The 24,423-nt window shown below is 35.8% G+C and overlaps 1 protein-coding gene across 3 annotated transcripts in view; it reads right to left on the bottom strand.

The window, feature by feature from the left end:
• LOC132142342 (glutamate receptor ionotropic, NMDA 2A-like) overlaps positions 1-24,423 on the bottom strand; it is an 81,791-nt gene that overhangs the window by 18,983 nt on the left and 38,385 nt on the right. For all 3 annotated transcript variants that reach the window (XM_059552138.1, XM_059552139.1, XM_059552140.1), the window contains one exon: positions 10,990-11,585. In XM_059552138.1, the coding sequence (XP_059408121.1) occupies positions 10,990-11,585 (596 nt within the window). The remainder of the gene's footprint in view (positions 1-10,989; positions 11,586-24,423) is intronic.

The following is a 24,423-nucleotide window of genomic DNA, read 5'->3' as shown; positions in this document are numbered from 1 at the left end:
AATCGACGCATTTGGACGTCCAGAAGACGACGCATTTAGACGTCCAGGGACGTGCAGAAAAGACGTGCAGTTCACGTCCAGAAGACGTCGGTTCAACTTTCATTTTGGAACTATTTTTCAACCATGACGGGACGTGTCGGACGGACGTCTTTTCAACGGTCAAAAGACGTCCAAATGTTTCCTGGGTTATTTTCCATAGTCTTCTGGAAATTTACAAAAGCTTATGACTAATTATGTCAGTAAGAGTTTGTGTTTTATAAAATGCCATTTCAAATGGCTTTCTGTACACAGAGCCTCTTTATGCGTGATCTCAATTAACAGTGAAATGTAAGTCAGAGATCAGATGTAGTTTAAATGTATATTAGGTGATGATAGTTCAACATGGAGCCATGAATGCTATTAATCTCTCTTTAGCCAGGTCTTTGTTAGTGCTGTGATAAAATGTATGATCACTATCAGGGCTGTCACGATTCTGACAAATTGCAATAGACCGTTTTGTTCATATAAAGTAGAGGTCATTTCATATTTACACAGAAATTGGAATCCTTGAATAATATATAAGGCTTTGTAATACAAATATTGCACCTGGGTATAAAATAATAAGAAGAAGTATACACACACACACACACACACACACACACACACACACAAAATAAATATAAAATAAAATAAAAATTACATAAAAATAAATACAGCAAAATTCTATGTCAAATATATTCCATTCACAGTTGTAATATTGAAGTACTATTAATACTGAAATAATATTTTTTATTATGTAATATATATATATATATATATATATATATATATATATATATATATTTTTTTTTTTTTTTCTTAAGGCAGGCCAATCAAACACATGAGCCTTTATTTCACATGAAAATCAAAAACCGTTAAAAGATCTTTAAGTCCTTCTGTGTGTATTTCATGATAGTCTTTTTATCATTCTTCATTCTCTTATTCCCACAGAAATAGTGCAAGTGGTTATCTCTTTCGTCTTTGCCGTTTCATTGAATTTGCATGATAACACACACACACACACACACACACAAATATATATATATATATATATATATATATATATAGAAAATGCATATGCTATTACAAAAAATAAGAAATACTGGAGCATTCTATGTATGCAATGCATGTTAAGCCTTTTTAATTTAAAGCACACAACATCTGTGGTTCACAAATAATTGTGATCTTGCATTTATGTAATAATTGAGACAGGCCAATCACAAACTAGGATTAAAAATCACGTAGAGAACACTATGCACATGTGCTAAAACCCATTCAGAAAAAAAAAACTTAGCATATCTAGTTTATAAATAAATCTCAAAAAGTGAGTGGTTGAACATCAACAGACAAAAGATGGAAAAGGATTTACATAAGAGTTAAGCAATTTCTTGCATTATTAAAGTGAAATTTTCCATTAATTGACTATAAAGTAAAACTGAGAACTTGTCAGACCATAAACAAAAAATGAAAAATTATTACCTGAATATCAGAGACCTTAAAATGTCATTTCAATAAGATAAGTAAGTAAGTAAACACAGGTTTGTCAGTAATAATAACAAGACTGACACATCCATGCAACCAATAAGAACTGGCTCAGCACTTATTATGTGGTTTTATGAGCTGAAAGACAATAAATAGGAGGTCAACAATGAGGGAAAGCTACAACATAATGTTTCAGAATCGATTTTCAGATATCTTGCCTTGCCTACAAGCGAGGCAAGTAAACAAGGCCAGAATCAAAGGACAGCAAGCGTGGAGGAAAATGTCTGATAGAAAGCAGATTCATGTTCCCATAACACAAGGATCGCACAGCTAAGGTGTTTAATGTTTAAAAAGTGTATCAAGCGAGGAGAATACCCCCTTAAAATCTGTACAGTGAGAACTACAGTACATGTGACTACATTAAACCTGATTGAGCAGGGGGAAAAAGAAACCAAACAGCAGCGCTATAGATGAGCAGATGATAATTGATGCCATTAACAGTTAATGTGTCAGACTGTGAATAATTTGGAGTAAATGAGTTGCCAGAACTCAAAATGCAAAACAAAAGGCAGACACTTTCGCCTTAGACTGTGAAATCCCTCAAGCGCTTTAAACATGAGACTTGTCAGCCTCATGGCAGTGTCTTCTGTGTAAAGGTGATAATGTTGCAGCAGGTGCTTATGAAAGGAGCTGTTGTGTTTGCACTTGAGCAGATACAGCAGGTCTGTGTTGGGCTCACAACTCACACAGTGAGATAAACACGAATACAGAAAGAACTCTCCAACTTACTAAAGTTAACCTAAGGATGCATAAATAGTGGTGAACGTATCACCATTTTGACTAATGATGTACAAAACTATTCAAAAATCTGTGTATGAGCCGATATCTTATTAATAACTTTTTCCCCACCACTGACGAGTTATCTCTTCTTTTAGAAGACAATGCTTCCCTGCCAAAGACGAGTTTTTATTGTTTTTCATGTTTTCACTGTTATACACTCTGGGGCGCTATTACACATCTTCTGAACGATTACAAAACCTCCCGAACAAAATCACATTTGAACAGGACGGAGAAATGAGCAATCTCTTATGTAAACAGATGCATATTAAAAATAATGCGATCATCAGAAATAGACCGCGTATACAAGAAAACTGCATAATTTTATGGAGTAAAACGTTGATCCAGGAAGTGGTATATGTCTGTGCAAGCTTTGGAGGTGTTGATGGAAGAGATTTACTGGATTTATGCTTTGATAATTGTAACTCCAGATGTAGTTTTTGATACAAATTACATTGTCTCACCTTTTTGCAAAAAACTATAAATTTTTATGAAACCTTCCTATATTCAGGTGTTGATAAAAAAAAGAATGCTTTAAGCTAGAATAAAACAGATTTTTTTTTGTTTAAAAATAAAGGCTCTGATCTGATTTATTTTGGTTCATTGCATATTCAAATATTCATATAGCAAGATATACTGGAAGCCATCAAACTTTAGGGAAAATCATCAAAATCGCTGGCAGTGGCTGGCAACTCTTTTCAAAATGTTGGTGGGGAAAGAGTTAAGACCAACATATGGCAATACCAAAAAGACTTGTGACTTCCATCTGTATACATGCATGGACATAGTAAAGACTTCACAACCCTTAGGCTAAATGTCAGATATAAAAAAAGTAAACTAAATTGCTACAGCCATCACTGCATAAAAATTCAAATTGAATCTAATTCATCACGTTCAAAAATCATTTCCCTTACAAAAACGGGGATCTAAAGATTATGTAATAATAATAACGAGTAGAGTTTGACCAATTTTGGATTTTGCTGATACAATTGCTAAAATTGGAAAACATGGCCAATCATGATTATGGAGGAATTAAAATCTATCACTGCTGATTTGTACCGATATCCAGTCTGTGATGATTAATCCAGTCTGTGATGATTACTTGGCAAAAATTTGACATCTGTCTTTATCAATAGTACTTAGATCATTAATTGTGTTAAGGTGCTCCATATATGAAACAAGTTACCTTAAGAGTCACCTTCATACAAATTCATTAGGTCATTAGGTCTCATTCACTAATAATTTTTATGTGCAATAAACAATGCATAAATAAGTTTGGTTTTGCCTTCTTATGCTGAAATTGTGGTATCATCACTACCGTAGTCCAAGCAACACAGTAGAGGTGCTTCACCACTCACTGAAAGATTCAAAAAATCTTTTTTCTATTTTATGATTTAGTTAAAGATTTAATGATTCACTCATTAAAAACAGCCACTTGCTTCATTTCTGAATAAATCAATGTATTTGAACAAATGATTCACTCATAAAGACAGTTACTTGTTTCATTTCATTGTTTAATTGCAAATCACTTAGGCTAGTGAAAACTCCTCACCACTAAAGCATAGACAGTCTGTCTGGAAAGTACAAACACAGGCGTGATACAAATAATGAAACGGTTGGAACGCTGTTTCAACAATCAAATTCAACAACTGAAAGTAACTGTTTTATTATATATGATTTGATATTCAGAACAAAAGCACTTATTTGCTTATAATTTCAATCTAATCGGTATTGGCCAAAGCTTCTATATCGATGTATTTCAATACACCATATGACAGTCTGTAATATAGGGACTAATTGCTGGCATTACTTTTCATAGGGTAGCTGTATGTATACATATGTGTGTGTGAGGGAGGGGAGTTAATTAATTAAGACAACACATACAGTACATTTGTCAGAAATGGGGTTTAACCTCTGGGCAGACAGAAGGACAAAGGCCAGAACTACACCTGCTTCTCAGATGTAGTATTTTTGGTTTGTGTGTATATGTATATGTACATGTATATGTATGACAGCCAACTGTTTTATACTTTCCAAATTCCATTGACATCTTGGCGAACATTACACTAGCGTTTTTGATTACAACACCATTTTTAACCTGTTAGCCAGCACCCCCCATTATGAGTCTCACAGCTGAAAGTGCCCAACCTAACTTAAAATTGTAACAGTTTCTTACTTCAGTGTTTTACACACATCATTTTGGAAAGAAGACCCTTTGGGCTTTACTTTTTATATCAACCAGATTTGATCATGCTCAAAAATATTAAAAGTTATAGAAACTGAAGTGCCTTGAAATTTTTTTTTACCACACTGAATTTGTTTGTTTTTTTAATATAAAAATACATGAAATCAGTCCTGGAGCAATCTAGAAAAGTAATGGGTTGAAATTCAAATGTCTCATGAGTTTCTATTTCAAATCTGAAGAAGATTTCATGAAAAATGAGATTCCTGCAAATATTTTTATGAGACTATGTCTACACCCCCCACCCCCCTAAATATCAAAAATATTTACCCACTGTATTTAAGGCTTCTACAAACTATTTAGACATTAAACATACCATTGCATATATTTTTTTTTCAATTATAAAACACTAGACAGAAACGTAGACATCATATAAGTGATTTATTTGAGCACTAGAAAAATACAATAAGAATAATTTGAGTAAGAAAAATAAATAAATAAAATAAAAAAAATATTTAGCTTTGTATGCCAATTACAGAACATCCTGAGATTGCTAGAAATGCAGCATTTATAATGAATTACAATGAAAATACGTGCTGATGTCCTGATGGCCAGTTATAGAGATGGTAATCATAGAGATGCGCCATAAAGTCAATAAACCACTCTCTCTATTCATATAGATGGCGTTCATCTATAGCCGTTATAGCTGTGATTATACAGTAATAGCGAGCTGATTTGCACTGATTTGCACTCATAAAGACGGTAATCATGCAGATACATTCACATTCAACATAAAACACACTCACACATATATAAATTTTTTTTACAAATAAAGAAAAAGGCGATCGCTATAAGTTCCGCCTCCATCAGCTGACAGGTGCGTCAGAGTGTGCATCATGAGCCGTCACGAGAGAGCGCCAGAATTCAAATATACTATTTTTCACTTTTCTTTCACTTTTTTCTTTGTGGATCGTCTCATTCTGTTTGTGACGCTGTACGCTGCAAAACTATGCCGTTTTTTAAGCGCGAGTTATTCCATAACGGACACAAACAGTTCTGTCCCTGAAAAACTGAAATATAAACAAAGGAATTATCATCCATATTACAGGGAAGTCGTGGCCTAAGGGTTAGAGAGTCGGACTCCCAATCGAAGGGTTGTGAGTTCGAGTCTCGGGCCGGCAGGAATTGTGGGTGGGGGGAGTGCATGTACAGTTCTCTCTCCACCCTCAATACCACGACTTAGGTGCCCTTGAGCAAGGCATCGAACCCCCAACTGCTCCCCGGGCGCCGCAGCATAAATGGCTGCCCACTGCTCCGGGTGTGTGCTCACAGTGTGTGTGTGTGTTCACTGCTCTGTGTGTGTGCATTTCGGATGGGTTAAATGCAGAGCACAAATTCTGAGTATGGGTCACTATACTTGGCTGAATGTCACTTCACTCACTCACTCACTCAATGTTATTGCATCATTGGACTAAACGTGCTCTATGAGATGTCGTTCAGTAGACCCTTACCTTTCTAACTAAACCGGGATTTACAGCTTTGGATGTGTTTATGACTCGTTATTACGACGAATCTGGTATGTACTGCGTTTTCATTCTTCATGTTTTGATGTGTACTGCTTACACAAATCTAGCAAATACAGTCTTTATAAGCTTTCCATTGAAAAACAGTGATCCGTCGTCGATGGTTGAGGCTTAGATCTTTATAATGATATATAGTTTGTCAAGATTAAATTTGTCCCGTTTCATTTAATCTATTCGTAAACATTGACACGTGCGAGTTGAGGGCTGTTGAGGAAGCAGGCGTCGGGGTACAGGTTAACAGGTTAAAGTCTAATTCTTTTTTATGATCATTCTGTGTTGTAAAAAATACCACTGCTCACACTATACTATATTTGTGTACATTGATATACAACAGATATCACAATGCATCTATACATCTTTCTTGGAGGCATTTCAAAGGTTAATTCTATCTCTGTGAATGGTGGCGTCATACAAAATGTTCCCACACTGAAGAGTCTGCAGTGTCCCAGATACAGACAGCCTTAGCAACGAGGGAGAGATCAAAAGGAACACCTACCCGGAGCAGACGGATACCAACGCTGCAAACAGCTACTGATGGTAACCCATGGCAACTCCTGATAACTGTGCATTCTGAAAAAATAGCCACAGCAATTGCTTTGGAAATCTGAACTAAGAGCAGATTTTGTTTCCGACTAATGTGTGTGATATGGACGTCTTCCTGGCTGATGTAGACATCACAAGTTTGCCCTCATAGCACAGAATGGAACTGAAAACCAGTCCAATCATTGAGATATAAAGCCTGGAACACACCAAGCCGACGGTCGGCCGTCGGGCAGTTTTTGTGCAGTTTCCTCAGTGTGTTCCGCACCATCCTCGTCGGCTTTTTTTCTGCCGATTCGACATGTTGAATCGGCGTCGGGCCGTCGGTGAAAGAGGGAACTCTGATTGGCTGTTCAGCTTAGTGAACGAGTCAGTGGACGAGAATAATAGCAAAAGCGAGCAAAAGTCAAAACGGTACAGATAGAGGCTGTTCTAATGATATGTCATCTTACCTGATTGTTCCTTGGCGAATATTTCAATATTAACACGAGAGGAGTGGAATAAATAAAAACTGTTTAGCAGGATTAATATTCAAAACAGTCAGCACGTGCTGCTTTGTTTACGGTTTGTATAACTTCAGCTGGCAGCGTCAGTTTCCCTTTTTGAATGACGAATATGGACGAATATATCTGCAGAAATAGACAGTTGTCTCATTTACACGCAGGCACAGAACGCGCATTCTACCTAACAGTCGGCAGTAGTTCTCTCGTGTGTTCAAGTGCAGCTTTTTACCCCGACACGAGGCAACAACACAGTTGTCATCAGCGCTAGTTCGTCGGCGTCGGCTTGGTGTGTTCCAAGCTTGAAAGTAATTGGGCAGAAGGAATTAAATGGGATCCAAAATAGCAATCTTTGTGATTCTTTAAATATCCAGCACCTCTCAAATGGAGCAAGAAAATGTGTTGCCTGAAAAAAAAAACTTGTTGTTTGTCACTGCTCAAGTTAATAAGCTGAGACCCAGAAAGAAAGAAAATATTTAGAGACCTAAATGTGAAAAAAAAAAAAAAATTTAAGCAACAGTAAATATAGGTGTCTGCAGAGTTTTTAAAATTAAATGTATTTTATTAAGACCTTTGCTCAGATAAAATCAATATAGTAAGTCCAATCAGAACAATCCCAAACAATCCTAACATAAATCATGTATTTCAGAATTTTTTACTTAGGTAAACAGGCTGGGGAACATATTCAGCAAAGACTTATTACAGCTCATCAGTGAAACATGGGTGTCTGCAAGTTTAAAATACTCAAAACACATTCAATATATACTGATGTATTGAAATTGGTTTATGTATCAGTATATCAAGACATATGAATTAGAGGTCAACCGATATTGAAGTTTGCTGATAATGATAATAATGAATAGTTATAGATTATTGTGCTGATACTAGTAAAATCTATATACTGAATGTGTTAATGTTCTTAGCCCTTTCTTCAGCCGCTCATTCAAAAAACATAAGGGAGCAAAAAATACACATTCTCACACTGTCATATTTCATCAAAAGTAGATCATTAAAAAAAAAATCACATGGTATAAATGCACGGTATTCATTGATTGTGAACTGCTCTGGAAACATAAGCCTGCAGAATCTGCATCCACAGTGCTGTTTTTATATTCAGCATTCACATTCAATTAACTCATGCAGCCACAGCCTTTTAAGTTTAATAGTCACATTAAGTTTAATAATCACATTCAAATATATCAGTAACTGTTTTTCCATCCCCGAATTTTAAGACATAAAATTACAATTACAATTAAGACTGTTAAGCAATTTAAGATTTTTAGGAACCTTGTTGGAATAATTGTATATGTTTATGATATACAATTTACACAATATCTACAACATCTAAACTAGAGCAGTGGTTCTCAACCTTTTTGAACATAAGGCTCCCCCCAGCGTCCAACACAGTATTCAAAGGTCCCCCAAACAGGCTAAAATATTTCCATTATTTCTGCTGTAATTTATTACAAACAGGTTGTTTTCAACCTTTTTATTAACAGAAACTGATATATTGCATTAATGACCTATGATTTTGTGAGTCCAGAAGCTGCAAGAACTGTATGTTCTTAAATAGATTTTTAGTTATCAATATAATGGTTATTGACGGTTTATGTTTTTTTTTTCTTTACATTTTAATTTAGATAAGTACGGATGTTCTAAGAGACCAGGCATTATTATGTTTTTTCCTTCTTGTTTTCTCATTATCACAGCTTAATTTTCTCCTGATCTCGACATAGCCAGTTGTTTTCTCGTTATAATGACTTCATTTTCTCGTGATCTCGACATAGCCAGTTGTTTTCTCATTATAACAACTTAATTTTCTCATGATCTCCACATAATGAAAGTTTTTTTTTTACAATGATTGTTTGATCTACTGTTGCTATACTAACGAACTCAACTTTGACATGCATGATGGCCAGATAAACCGTGCACTCTTATACTGTAGCCTATGTTGTGGATATTTCAGCAAATTTTGCTTCGCCTAGTAATAACGTCTACAATACATAAATAAAGGCTAATCAACCACTGTTGATATTTCCAGAGACATTACACTAAACATTTTGTGTAAAGCCTGCATTATACTTTCCACATGAGCAATCTGGATGCATACACAGACAGCGCGGATGTGGACTACTTGTACTTATGGTACCAAAAGGTCTATAGTGCCACCTGCTGACGGAGCTTTGTAACTTAAAGAAAAACTTATTTAGTTATGTCGAGATCACGAAAAAATTAAGTTGTGATAACGAGAAAATAACTTTCATTATGTCGAGATAAGAACTTAGAACTTCCTTAGATAAAATATTATTTCAATATATTAGCAATAATTCTTTACACTGAAATACTTTTAAGGCATTCTAAGGCCCCCTAGTGGGTCCCAGTCCACAGGTTGGGAACCAGACCTACTACAAATTCAAGTGAACTATAATAAATGCTGTTGGCTCTTTCTTTTTTTGTTGACCTTTACATTTTCCTAGCTCTTATGTCTAGCATAAACCACAAGAATTGCTTATCACCCTTTTATGCTTTAAACCCCAGATCGTCATGGATGCTCACAGTGCATGCACTTTTGACACAGTTGCAAACTTGTTTGAAATCTGAAAGCTGAACAGTGAGATGTGTGCATTTATGCATCTCCAAGATACAATGACAAGCAGCCAATACGATTTCCGGGAGGAAAAGCGCAAGAGGAGGGCGAGGCAGTAGGAAGTGGAAGCCAAAAACAACATAAAAAACATCAAAGTGGCAGCTAGTTACTGCCCACGTCTGCTCAACTACTGTCTCATCCATATTGTTTGGCTCTTTTTCCCCATTCTGTGCAAAATGCAAGACCTTCCTCCACATTGTTTGCTGAAATGCTGTCAAGAATGGACTTACTATGAGTTAGCATGTGCATGAATTTGTGCCTACCGAAGGGTGCTGAGTTTGTGTCTTGTAGAGCATGGAGGTCTGTAATGCCTGGAGAAATCTGTCTGTTAACATTAATTTCAATGCCAGTTCCTTGGTCTTCTTGGAAGTATATTCAATTTGAATTCTGCCATTTTTGCTTGCAGCCACTCAGTTCCAGACACAATTGTTTTCAAGTCAATCAGGGGTTAATTGGACCATGCTAACCAGCCAAACCTTGACCCCTCGGTTTGTGCCTGTCCAAATTTGTCTTCTGAAACCACCAATATGATGGCTTTAGCCTTTCTTATGCCCTTAAAATCTCTCAAAATCATCCAGATCACAAACTGACCGGTGCATAACATAAGTTGAAAAAATTGTTTTCTGGAAGTTTCTTTACTTAACTCATTCAAAGTTATTTCAACATGATGGCTAAAATGAAATGTTCACTTATGTACAATAAAACTGCTTTTTTTAGGACTCTCATAGAGTGAACATCATTTTGACACATTTGTCAAAAGTACTACTCAATTCTTTAAGTACTATTCTCATTTCAAAGTGCACCTATTGCAGAGCGGAATAATATATTCTGGAAACTCATGTTAGCCACTTTGCTGGATTGAGTTACAAAAAAAGAGTACTGTTTGCCAGTAAGTTTGAGCCTTGTAAAAGGAACTGCTTGCCCAAAGAAGTAGGTGGCCAAGCTGTAGTACAGAAAGGCGAGCCAAAAGACACAGCATGAAGCATCTACATAAGTATGTCGAGATTACAGAGTTTGAGAAATATTGTGCTTTATCATGTTAATGTTGAATTAATCTCTCTTTCTCAAAGTATAACTACCATTACACAGTACATATGATAGGATTTACCTCAGGTTAGTTCTATATTTGCGTATGATTGTCCATTTCATTATGCAAACAAATTCTCATGCAAGCAACCATAACCAATCCGCAATCCTTACCTGCGCAGAGCACTTGGCGGCACCTCCAGCTTCTCTGATTGGCCGTAGCAGCTTGCCGTTCCGTCAGGTATTCGACCTTCCTCTCTGAACATGGCAGCAGCTGCAGAACTGATAATTCCTACAGCGTCCTGCACACGCATCTCCAGGGGATAATCCCATTCATCATATGCCACAGATATCATCCCCATCGGAAAGGCTTCTGGGGTTTGTTCAAGATTTCCTGTCGGCAGACTAGGAACAATCCACACAAAGCCAGCCCCAGTGAGCCCTAGTGAACGGGCTTCCTCCATAACCAGCGCTGCTTCGTCTTTGGAGCAGTAGAGGAGGATGACGGGTGACTGGATGCGTTTAAGCTGCACGTGGGCACGGTCCTCAGGTTCGCCAACGCCATCCAGCGTCACTACGCTCTGAAGGTCCCAACGAATGAAGCTGTGGTCCACCGTGACGCGAATGGTGGCTATGAACTCCTGGAAACCTGGGAACTTGGTGGTGACCACCGAGAAGATGTGCCAGTCATACTCCTCCATTATAGAAAGCATCAACAACGCCTCCTGCTGGAGGGAGGCCCCAAACTGGAAAAACGAAGAACTGACATCCTGGAAAAAAGAGATAGAGCAAAGAGGGAGGGAGAGCCAGAAAGAACAGGTGGTGGAAGAGAAAAGAAGAAAAGGAAAAATGAGTAGGAGTGAAGACAGAAAAGGAAATATAGATAAAGAAATGTGGGGAAATACAAATCTTGTGCTGTCACATCCGACTCTGATAGTTCGGTAATTGTACTTCCACCTGCATTCTTGAAAATGGACAGTCGTCTGTTCCGATTAACCAACTAAACTACCTTAGCTGAACTGAAACAATAAAACTTTAAAATTTTAAACTGTTTACTTTGCTTGTCATAGTGACTTTCTGCTAGTGCTAGCTTCCATTACAACAGTATCTGAGTTGCTAAGTAGCGAGGTTATTCTCAGACAGAGCGTTACGGTCCATGAGGAAAAACGATAAGTTGCACACTATTCAGGTGATTCTCAGAAGATTTCATGTGGCCAACTGTCCAAAGAGACATTTTATAAATGAATGTTACTTCTAATGTTTCACTGATGTTGTTGCAGCATATTATTTTTCCTTTTTACTTCAAACATAATGTAGTTGCAGACACAGTATTGTTTCCATCTCCACTATTATGTACACTGCATCAAAATCCAAACTCACTTCTGTAATGTATCTTGTTGTGTGTACATTTGGTCATTATACATTCAAGCTCAATTGGCTGGGGTTAGAAATATGCCTTTCTGAGCAATTTAAAAAGGGTTTTAAAACATCCATGGAAAATATATGGAATAAAAAGTTATTGAAAGTAATGTGAACATCATTGTTCTCTCTGTGCAATTTTATTGTTTACTCTGTCCAATTTTTACTCATACTCATTTTTATGTGCTATATGTAGTCCTGTTTATATTGCTTTTTCTTTTTTCTTATCTTTAATAAAACTACTTTTTGAACTGCTGTTTACATATGTACAGTGGACTCAAAAAGCATTTGGACACTTACTGTAAGCCACATTTAAAATGTACTAATATCATTGCATTGGATAACAAAAGTGGCATTTATTTTAAAGAAAAATTACACAATCACACTTTGAAGGAGAAACCTACAAATGTTAGGTTTTAAATGATAAAACAACAAATAAACTGTTCAAAAGATTGGGGTCAGTAAGAAATTTTTTGTTGTTGAAAGTAATTAATACTTTAAAGAAAAATTAAACTGATCAAAAAACAATAATCTCACATTTCTATTTCAAATAAATGTTGTTTTTAGCTTACTATTCCAAATAGAAATAGTAATCCAAAATTTATCACAATTTCCACAAAAATAAGCAGCACAGCTGCCTCCAGCACAGATAATACTAATGTGACACTAAATGGAGTAATGGCTGCAGATAATTTAGCATTGCTATCACAAGAATAGGCCTAAATTAAATTTTTAAATATATTAAAATAGAAAGCAGTTGTTTTAGATTCTGGTATTTCACAATGTATTTTCACAATGTGAACTGTTTTTACTGTATATTTTTTTAATAAATCCAGCCGGCAAAAAAAAAAAAAACAGACGGCAGTGTACTTTGATACTTTATATCTAATGCAATGATGTTAACAGACTTTTAAGTGGGTCTTTTTGGGGCCACTTTATGTACTTTGCTTTAAATATATCTGCTTTCATCCAGTTGTATAACATGAAATCATTTTGCTTCGTTTCATCACCCCTGAGAAATATTTAAAAACGGTGTAAGTGCTGTTTCTCACTGCCGCTGATAAAGCAGAAGTTTCTGTACCCTACAACTGAAGCCTTGTGCTTTAAGAATGTGGAAGTGTGAAAAGGTCTATAGAGGGAACAGGAATGAGAAAGAGAGAAGGGCACGCAACAGGAGCAGAGAGTGAGCACTGAATACAGGAGAGGGAAGAAAGACAGATATTGCTGTACACTGTCACACTGGAGTCACTGACTGAGTTAAGAATAATGACTGCATCCTTGTGCAGTGACAGCTTGATATCTCAGAATACACAAACACATAAACGAGCAACAATAGAGCTTATGAATATCATGGTTCATGCGCTGTGCAAACACACAGACACTGATCTGTCCACCACAGTGCTGTGACAGATTTAAAATACTGAGCTTAAACAAACAGTGACACACAAATAAATAGGTAAGGAGGAGTTATACTGTATTTGGCAAGGATTAGCACTATACTTTGTGCAGAATAATAAAAAAAATGGGCCAAAGGCACCTGAATGTACAAGGGGTAAATGTATGTTTTTCAAACTGTACTTCACTGTAACTGAACCTACTGAGAAAATTGAATCTTCAGCTCGTAACTGAGTCACAAAGCAATACATCTCCACTGATCCAAAACTGATCCAAACTTCACATAAACCAGTTATGTCACGTTCTAACAGTATATCACACAAACAATTCAGGACATAATAAAACTATGCTACAGATACACTGAGTTAATAAATCAATGCAAATATAGTGGCTGCACTCAATGTTTTTGGATGGTCCCTTTTGTACTGTGAATGCAGCACTTCAGGGTTTAAGAGGTTCTAGAATAAAACTGGATTAGAGGTATGCACTAGGGCTGTGGGATATGGACAAAAAAAATCTATCACTATTTTTTGATCAAATTTGCGATTTCGATTTTAATCAAACATGCTTTACAGTCATAAATGCATGCAGTATAAATTTGAAACATATTTCCAAAAGAAAACCAATTAGAGCTTTATCAAAAAGTTGTAACATGTCTCTAGAACAGACATAAGTCAAAATAATCACCAAGTAAAGATGTCAAACAAAATGTCTAGACATATTGAAAGAAAATTAATAAATAAAATAAAACCGTGTCCAGGGATTTTTTTTTTTTGCCATGCATTGGTCATAGAGCTCAGTGTAGCGTTGCCTCAGGTGTTGAAATATATTTACTGCCCAAGGTTCCCAAGTACTCCATTTGCAGTGAGTATACAGTATGTGTATGCGGTGCAGAAGCAGCAGCGAAAGTGCGTTATTGTAAAACAAAAGCACATTAAAATAATGCGCGAGCGCAAATCTCTTTGCTCGCACGCAGATTTAATTTGTTCTGTTACAAAACCGTGTGCACTTAAAACGTGTCTCCTCACGCTCAAACGGTGTCCTGTGCACTCGCAACTCTCTCTATGCCTCAGTGCTAGATATTCATTCTTTTTGCACGTTTCTATTTCTAAACTTTTCTGTTCACATCTTTTACCGCGTGCAGTGTGAACGCTCTGATCCATTAACATGAATCACTAACTAAATACTTATCACAGACAGAGTGTGTGCACCTGGAGTTAGCATATGCCCAGTCTGTTCTGTTCTCGCGCTCCACTTAGGCGCGCTGCATTCTGATTGGATCGGATAGCATACTGTGGAGGTTGGGGCCATGGAAAATCGTGCTATAAAGCGATTTAGAAATCGCACACGCTCAAATCGTGATTTTATTCCGATTTCGATTAATCGCACAGCCCTAGTATGCACACCGTTTAGGCGCGCTCACGAAGCTCAGGTGCATGGGCGCACACACACACACACACACACACACACACACACACACACACACACACACTTGAAGGCCCACACAAATCTCAGGTGTAAACGGATATATGTAAAGGTGCACATACTTACATTGCCATGTGTACATGTGCGCATATATGGGGCGCCTTTGTAAGGCGGCTCACGCTGAAAATAACAGCAACATTTTGTCACATTTAGCTTCAAACAATGTTCAAAAAACTGCATTTTTGACGGTCACTTTTTAGCACATTTACAAAAATATTTGTCAACTTAGAGATATTTTAAATAGTTAAATCTAAATATTAAATGTTAAACCTAAATGTTAAATGTTAAATCAAAATGCTAAATCTAAATCTAAATGTTAAATCTAAATCTAAATGTTAAATCTAAATGTAAATGTAAATGTAAAATCTAAATGTCAAATATAAATCTAAATGTTAAATCTAAATGTTAAATCTAAATCTAAATGTAAAATCTAAATGTTAAATCTAAATCTAAATGTAAAATCTAAATGTTAAATCTAAATGTAAAATCTAAATGTTAAATCTAAATGTTGAATCTAAATGTTTCGGTTAAAACTAAATATTTAGCTAATATGCAAATTCAAAATGGCAATAACTGGAAGTGCCAAAATAAAAGCTCGATGAGGTCAGTGTGTGTTAGCATCCTTAGCATCGTGTCAAATAAGTAAAAAATAAAAACCATCTCATCCGAGGAAATTGACTCTTGGACATGGATTATCGTGATAATGACTACCTAAAATAATAAACACGTTTGGAGAAACTGTATTTGAAGAGTGACTAGTGTCACTTTTATGAAAATCACATTTTGAACGACAGTAGCATCAATAGTTACCGTACCTGGTCAGGGGCGGGCGGGGAAATAGGCTCTTACTGGTGTTTAAGCATGCGAACATGACAGAGAGTGATGACATGATGAGTGATATAGTCTATGGTGAGGACATAACATTCAGTCAAAGTGAGACCCCTCGTGGCTGGCTATTATGGTTACAGGTCATCATAAGTCCCACACTTTTCATAAAAGTGACACTAGCCTACTCTTCAAATACATTTTCTCCAAACGTGTTTATTATTTTAAGTAGTCATTATCACGATAATCCATGTCCAAGAGTCAATTTCCTCGGATGAGATGGTTTTTATTCGTTACTTATTTGACACGATGCACACACACTGACCTCATCGAGCTTTTATTTTGGCACTTCCGGCATTTTGAATTTGCATATTAGCTAAATATTTAGTTTCACCCGAAACATTTAGATTCAACATTTAGATTTAGATTTAACATTTAGATTTAAAATTTAGATTTAGCATTTAGATTTAACATTTAACATTTAGGTGTAACATATAATATTTAGATTTAACTATTTAAAATATCTCTAAGTTGACAAATATTGTTGTAAATGTGTTAAAAAGTGACTGTCAAAAATTCATACCAGTTTTTTTAAACATTGTTTGAAGCATAATGTGACAAAATGTTGCTGTTACTTTCAGCGTGAGCCGCCTTACAACTGGCGCCCCATACGCATACATGTAGCACATCTAATCAAAAATACCCACTCTCAGAGCAGGTTTCAAAAATAAATCATACAGACTCACACATAAGAACCTTTTTTTTTTGCTACTTGAGGTGCTGAGAAGTTTTTCAGTTTGGCAGGAGGTTGATAAGCATGTGAAAAGGGTTAGGATTTAGCTGTAGAGCTGGAGGTTTGCAGGTAGATGCACACACAAACAAACACACAAAAAAATGTGTGCGCTTGGAAATTGCTTTAATCAGAGAGGGTATGAGGGTCAGACCACGGAAATACATTTCCATTAAAGCACTTCTTTAATCTTGTCACCCATTTGTCCACACATCCTGACCTTGGAGCTGCCATTTTCTTGATAATGATGCATATGAGTGTTGCTTAATGAAAATAATCATTGATTGCCACTATGAAGATATACAATATAATCATTGCAATCACTGCAACACTGTCTAATCTTTATTTGTTTATGCTTCCTATGATTACTTTTTGTTTTCTAGCTTTGGGATATCATGCACATTTAAAAATGGAAGAAATGGAGAAATCATATAAATAATTTAACATCCACATGGATCTTTTGAAGTAATCAAAAGACAGAGTCCAGAGATTATCCAGATGATCCACACGTACTGATTAGCCTTAAAAAATGATAAAATGCTTATTCATATTTGCATTTCCAAAATACAGTTTATCAAAGATTATTTGATTTGTTTATGATGGTTGTTAGCATTATGATTCAGAATATGACACTTGGGAGTTTGCTGTCCTACGGTCATATTTCTTTCTTTTTAAATACAGAAGCTTAAACACATTAGAGAGTAATGAGCTACTCTGGCACTTAAGACATTTGGAATAAATCTTTCTGAATGTATGCTACAGTATATGCCCCAAAGCAATCCCATTTTTTGGTGGAAAATGCCTGCTGTTCTCACTTCATCAAAGTGGGAGAAGTACTGAAAAAGCTCCCTATTCTGCTATTACTCAGCAGAGACTGTCCAGGGTTTGGACTGACATTCCAGGAGAAAACAAAACTTACACACTTACACAATCATTCAAAAGTTTGGAAATAGTATTGTTTTCCTAAGAAATCAATAATTTTGATTAATTAAAAACATCTTTGCAGAATAAATGTAACTTAAAGACATTTAATAATATTACGAAAGATATCTACTTTAAATACATTTAGTTGTTTTTCTTGTTTCTATTCACTAAAGAATCCTGAAAATACAGTATGTTTCCGTAACAGCATAACTGCTTAAATATATTAAAAAGAACAACATTGATAAGAAAAATAAATGTTTCTTGAGCATCAACCCAGCATATTAGAATGATTTATAAAGGATCAAATGACACTGAAGACTGGAGTAATAGCTGCTGATAATTCATTAATAATTTTAGAAAGCATGATTTTAGAGAGGGTAAAAGACATAGTCCATGATGTTTATTAATAAAGACAGTACTCAGCCAATTATCTCCTCCAGTCTAAGTTAGAGCCAATGACAGAACTTGCCTTTTTTGGTTGATCATGTTCAACCCTTTAGCATCCCCTGCTCTGAAGAGCTCTGATGATCACAGAAGAGCACAGTCATGAAGGACAGGAATGATTTGGAACATACTTCCTCCTTGGCACGAAAGTGGTACCTCAGGCATTTTGCTAGATGACCTATCTCTGCCATCGCCACTGGATGTTGTTCCACCATTGACTTCTTAGATCAGATCAAGAAAGGACACTCAGAAAAGATCACCTTTTGTAAGCTGACAGCCCACACCATTAAGCCAGTTCCTGTGAGCCCTGGGCTTCAACCTACATTTATAAAGATATATTAGAGCCAAGGGATCAATCAGTCAGAAACAGACCCTTGCAAAGTCCAGGTACATGAAGCCTTTGCAATCAAGTGTACTGTCCTGTTGATAATATCTGTGATAGTAATAGAAAAACAGACTCACCTGAACATGATTTCTTGTGCATGGGGCTGCACGACAACCCATAACCTTGCTACTTGTGCTACAGCCACCGATTCAAAAGCTTGGTAACAAATATTTAATCTTTACCTCTACCACTTCACTGCAAAAAATGCCTATCCTCACCGAAATCATGTGTATACTCATTTTGGCAGTACACAGAAAAACAAGGCCTATACAACACATGCATGTTGGTGATCAAATTTGAAAGTCTTGCTGCATTCAAGATAAAACTACAACAGTTAGATTACAGTGCATTGCACAAATGCACAAAAAGACATTTCAAAAGAAAATTTTTTCCATGTGCATTGTGATCATGACCTAACTATAGTGATAATATTGTCTCTTGGGATTCTTTATGATTCCTGCCTCTATAAAGACTCGCTGAAGGCAGCGAAGAAAAATATAGTACCATAAAATTACTCTGAGAGGCTATAAGAAATGATGGAATCTCAGGAGTAGGAGATAATGAGCCAGTTAAGATAGCAAAACAGAGATAAATTAGATAAAGGCAGATCTGGACAGACAGAAAGGAATAATGTGCTGCAAGAAAGAACTTGACAGTATCCAAAGCACACAATTTCATCTGTTAATAATGTCTCAAGTATCAATAGTATATGGGTACTACTGGTTCTCTCCAATTTGTCATTGTTGGTGATTAAACTGTTGGCTCTTATCCACTCGAATGCCTTTAAAATCATTGGATGGGACAATATTTGGCAGCTTGATTAAAACTCTGCTTAGGCACCCTATGAGGATTCAGGCACAATAAATAAATAAATAAAACAATTGTTTAATCTGAATCCAACTGTGTTTTTTTGATACCAGAATTACAGCAAATGAGGAGGCACCAAAGGTGGCAACAGTACAAGCCTGGCAGAGTATCACAAAGGAACATGTCCAATGTCTACAGTTTGAGTTGTTAGCTTCAGGTAATGAATAATTGCTAAACTATAGTAAGACTGCTGCTTTCTACATGGTTGTGCAAAATTCAGCTTTGAAGAATTAGCTCACTTTCAGTTTGTGATTTTCTTTCTTTCTTTTTTTTTATTGTCTATGTCTCACAGGAATTTGCTGAATTGTAATTCAAAGAAATTCAACATGCAACGCATAATGCATTCTGGAAAATCAAGTGTTCAAGCACACTTTCTGTCTGTCTGTTCTTTTGTGTCTAGCCAGCCAGCCAACCATCCATGCATCCATCCATCCTCTTTTTGATTCCAATATAGGCCTACATCCAAAAGGCATCTAAATGTCTTTACTCATGCCATAAATGCATTATTCTAGTTATCGTTCCTTTAACTATAGCTGTCACAGGAGCTTCTTTGATTGCGCATTCTTTCGTTTATTAATCTGTATTCGTCAAAGTGTTCTCTGAAAGTTGTCTTAATAAAGAGCTTCACCGTCTTACATGTCACTTTTAAAAGAATTGCATTTCCCTGTCCTCAAATCTATTCTCTTTTTTCATTTAGGAATCAGAATGTTCTTTCATTTCTAACATCTTTCCATCTGAACATGCCACCATTAAGCAGGTCTTGCATTCCTTCCACTGCTCTTCCAAAACATCCTTTCATCAGAACACTGTACTTGTTTATTCTAACCATCCATCATCCACCTAAACATACTCTCAGCCATCAAAATGTAACGTTTCTCACTTCACACACACCTCCACACTGACATCTCTCCATTCCTAAAGCCCTTTATCACAACAACCACTCATCCATCAAATACCACTATGATGCACACACAGACACACACACACACACACACACACACACACACACAAAATATATAGGCAGGGTTTATATTTTGCCACATGTGTCACCTATCACTTATGTGTTCTCTCTTTTGGAAAAAAAAAGTAGAATATATTTTATAATTTAGTATTCAGTATTACATGTGCGTGCGCCTGTACATTAGTATTCTGTGCTGAGTCTCTCTTTTTGAGCGGAAACACATTATTGTTTCTGGTTGCAGAAACAATGCCTTTTTAATGTTGTTATTATTCTCCCCGAAGGACATTCAAACCCCCAAATACTCAAACTCCCAGAGTTCATTAGAACTTCATTACTGTGGAAAGCTCAAAGTCCAATAAAATCACAAAAGCAGAAGCATCATGCTACTTAAGGAAGACTGAGTTCAATTCCGTGTGATGCCATTCAACCAAAGTAAGCATTTCTTCCAATGTCTTCCCTTATTAGATCAGAAGTAATGAGAGCTATATAAAAAAACAATCATATTCAAATCCCATATTAACCACTACCTATTACTGGGCCCACAAAGAATTTTCATGCCTTTGCACATTTTCTGATTGATTGTGATGAAAAATCTGTGGAATGGATTTAAAGTAGGTCTGTCAGTTGATTCGAATTTGTAATCTAATTGATTACATTATGTGGCGATGAATGAATCGCAAATTAAATTTGGCAGTGAAAATACCCACAAATTATCATTTAAAGCCATTATTGTGTTAAATGAGAAAAGTATCAAGTAGACATATGATATAATTTGATTCAACAAAATCTGTTGCACAAATGTTTAGGCTATAACAGCTTTACATAAACTATGGAACATAGAAAGAAGATAATTTGAGAAACCTCTAAGTATTTTTTGTTCATACAACGAAAGTCACTGGTAACCAAAACAGCTTGGTTACCAACATTCTTTAAAATACTTTCTATGTTCCGCAAAAGAAAGTTAAGTCATACAGTTTTGAAATAATATGAGGGTGAGTAAATGATGACAGAATTTTCATTTTTGGGTGAACTATCCATTTAATGGGTTTTCTTTTTTAATGTTATTGTTATTTATTACTATGGATTAAAAAAAAAATGAAATTATATTCTAAATAAGAAACTAATAGTTGGCGGTAAATGTTTTTAAGTCATTGAGTCATTAGTTCACCACTATTTTACCACTATATACTTGTCCATTAAATAATTGTAAGTGTACATAATTGTAAATCCCAAACTGGTTTGCATTTTATTTGTATTTTCACCTCATGTAATTGAACGCATCAAATAACACTCCTTGGTCTGTCTTCTCCCTTATGTAAAAAATAAATAAATTCCAGAGATGATGTGATGCGCGTGCGAGTGTTTAAAAAGAGCTCGCAGGCTCCCGTTTCCTCACGAGTGGATCTATTATCTTCTCACAGAAGCAATTTACTGAGCGTGTAAACATAACTGGTGCACTCGGTTCTTTTTGGAATAGATTTGCCGGCATAGAAATTATGCAAATTATGTGGAAATATGTCCAAGTTTCTGTTAGTCTTGTGTAAGCCTACCAATAACCATTGCAGTTATGCCCTTAACCCTCATCCATGCCAAGAACACCATTTATGGCTGGCTGCACCTGTTATTGCTCTTTCTTCTGTTTCTGTCAGTAGAGCATTGGCATGTCAAGCAGCCTTCCCAGAATTTCCAGGTAAGTCAACTACGTTAAATTCATGCAGCAGACCCAGAACATCATTCAATATAAAGCAACTCTGGGAACATAAGTCTTCCTGGTTAATTCCAGGAATAAAATAGACATAAAATACAAAACACAAAATAAATGAAAAGAAGAGACAAAAAATACATGAAAACTATGATAAATATGATTAATAAAGTTGTATTTAGGGGTGGTTGACAAATTCATTGAAAATAATAAACAATGAAAAGTAATAGTCATTTCTGTCATATTCAGGATTCTTCATTGTTGAAGGATATTCTGACCTGTGTCTATGTAATTGAACCTCCCACCTGCAGATGGCAATACAGAATGTGATGCAGTTTGAAGGGTTAGTTCACCCAAACATTTTAATAAGGCCATAAATTACTCACCCTGAAGTCATCCTAGGTGTATATGACTTATTTTGAAGGGGTCGTTGACTTTTTTTTTTCTAGGCTTGATTGTGTTTATAGGGTGCAGTCTAACATGTGTTCATGCTTATTTAAAAAAAAAAAAAAAAAATCACATAATTTACCTTTACCTACACACAGCTAAAAAGTCACGGGTAGTGTGAACGAGGGTGAAAGCAGCACAACATGGCCTCGTCCCCTTTGTTGCGTGTCCCCGGGGGGGTTATCTGGGTTCGTGATGTAACAGACCTGGGAGGAAGCTCGTTGTAGTCCCTTACCAGCCATTATTGTAGGCATTAAACTCCATTTACATTGAACTTTCAGCTTTGCAACTTTGCAACAAGCTGACGTCATTCCCCCGGAACTGCTTTGTTTACAATAGTGAGCACAAGCTAGATTAAAGTGGTTATTACATATTGAATATGGATATTCATTTTACAAAAAATGCATCGATTCATTACAGGAGGTTTAACATAACTCCAACTGGATTTGTCTGGAAGAAAGTCATATACACCTAGGATGACTTCAGAGTGAGTAATTTATGGCTTAATTTTCATTTTGGGTGAACTAACCCTTTAACTCAATATTTTTCTGAACAGAAACAAAAGAGGATAAAAAATTTGCACAAATCTCTCCATATTGATGGGGAAAAAAAGTAAATATTCAGCTGATTCCCTTAGAAAGAAAAAAGAAAAAAGAAAACGTGAGTTACAGCTATTAAAATTCAAAGAAATAGGTGATTACATGTTTTTGACTACATCATTTGTAAGGGAACTGGATCTGCATTTATTACTAATAAAAAATATTATGTTTATTGTCTGGATGTGGACAATACAGATGAGCATGTGGGCTGGATGTATGTATAATGAATTACACAAACGCAATTAGCAGGGATGAATGGATATAAAAATTTTGTCCGATACCGATAATTCTTTAAATATGAAAGCCGACAACCAATATGTTGCCCGATAAATCTAAATCCACATTTTTACATAATTGTTGAGAGCCTGATTACCAAAAAGGTCTCACCATTAAAAGGCATTAAACACTTAAACATAAATTAAACAAAGCAGCCTTACAAATAAATAAAATAATGTTTAAATAATGGACAGTTACTGGACAATATTACTTACGTGTAAAAAAAATATATAAGGCGATAAGACGATGGAGTGTGTTGAAAGAGGAAAATCATGTAAGGACTATAGCCAGAGATATTGTCAAAATCATTAAATATTGTCATTATTAAGAGTATTTGGCATTTCCAATTAATGTAGACCTGTTATTTTCTGGCTATTATTATTAGGTTGCTTTTATTATTAAATTAATATTACAAATTTGCTTCACAACAATTTCATAGCGCATCACCGGCATAACTGACACGCTGTGACTCGCAGGCTGTGAGGAAAAAAATTAGGCTATTAGGTTAGGCTACTCCGCAATAAAAATGTTTTAAAAATGTATTTTAAAACAGGTTTATTATAGCCTACAATTAATTATAGGCCTATAACCTAAATAAAACTTTTACACTTCAATAACACTATCAATGAAAGAAAAAAAGGGCAGCTTTATTTTATGCACCGACTTTCAAAAACAACCTGTCCAACGTGAATAATGTTTCTTCTCTTTGTTTTCACTATGTTCAGGCCACAAGAGAAACATTGAAGAAATAAATTAAAACAGTTATAGATATGCATCACATATTAGGAGATTCGTCTCTCGTCATCTCTGCGTCGCCGTCAGTTTTTACTTTCACTATCATGGTGAAAGATGTTCACCGGCATAAGTTTGACTTGCACATTGCTTGTATGATGTCCACTGGCTGGGTTCACAGTTTAAAACAGAAGTAGATTATTTCCAATATTGCAATGCACCCGTGCTACAACCCGAATAGACAGATGTGCCGTGGACACGCTCTTGGCTCTTCCTGTAACAACGCACTGAAACATGGCAAATAAGCCCAAATAATTCACAACTTTTTTATTACGGTGATATTCTATTTATAATATT

Source organism: Carassius carassius, chromosome 6 (genome assembly GCF_963082965.1).
Source record: "Carassius carassius chromosome 6, fCarCar2.1, whole genome shotgun sequence".
NCBI classification, from domain to species: domain Eukaryota; kingdom Metazoa; phylum Chordata; class Actinopteri; order Cypriniformes; family Cyprinidae; genus Carassius; species Carassius carassius.
Note: the sequence above shows the minus strand (reverse complement) of the source record. Positions and strands in the feature narration are given on the sequence as shown.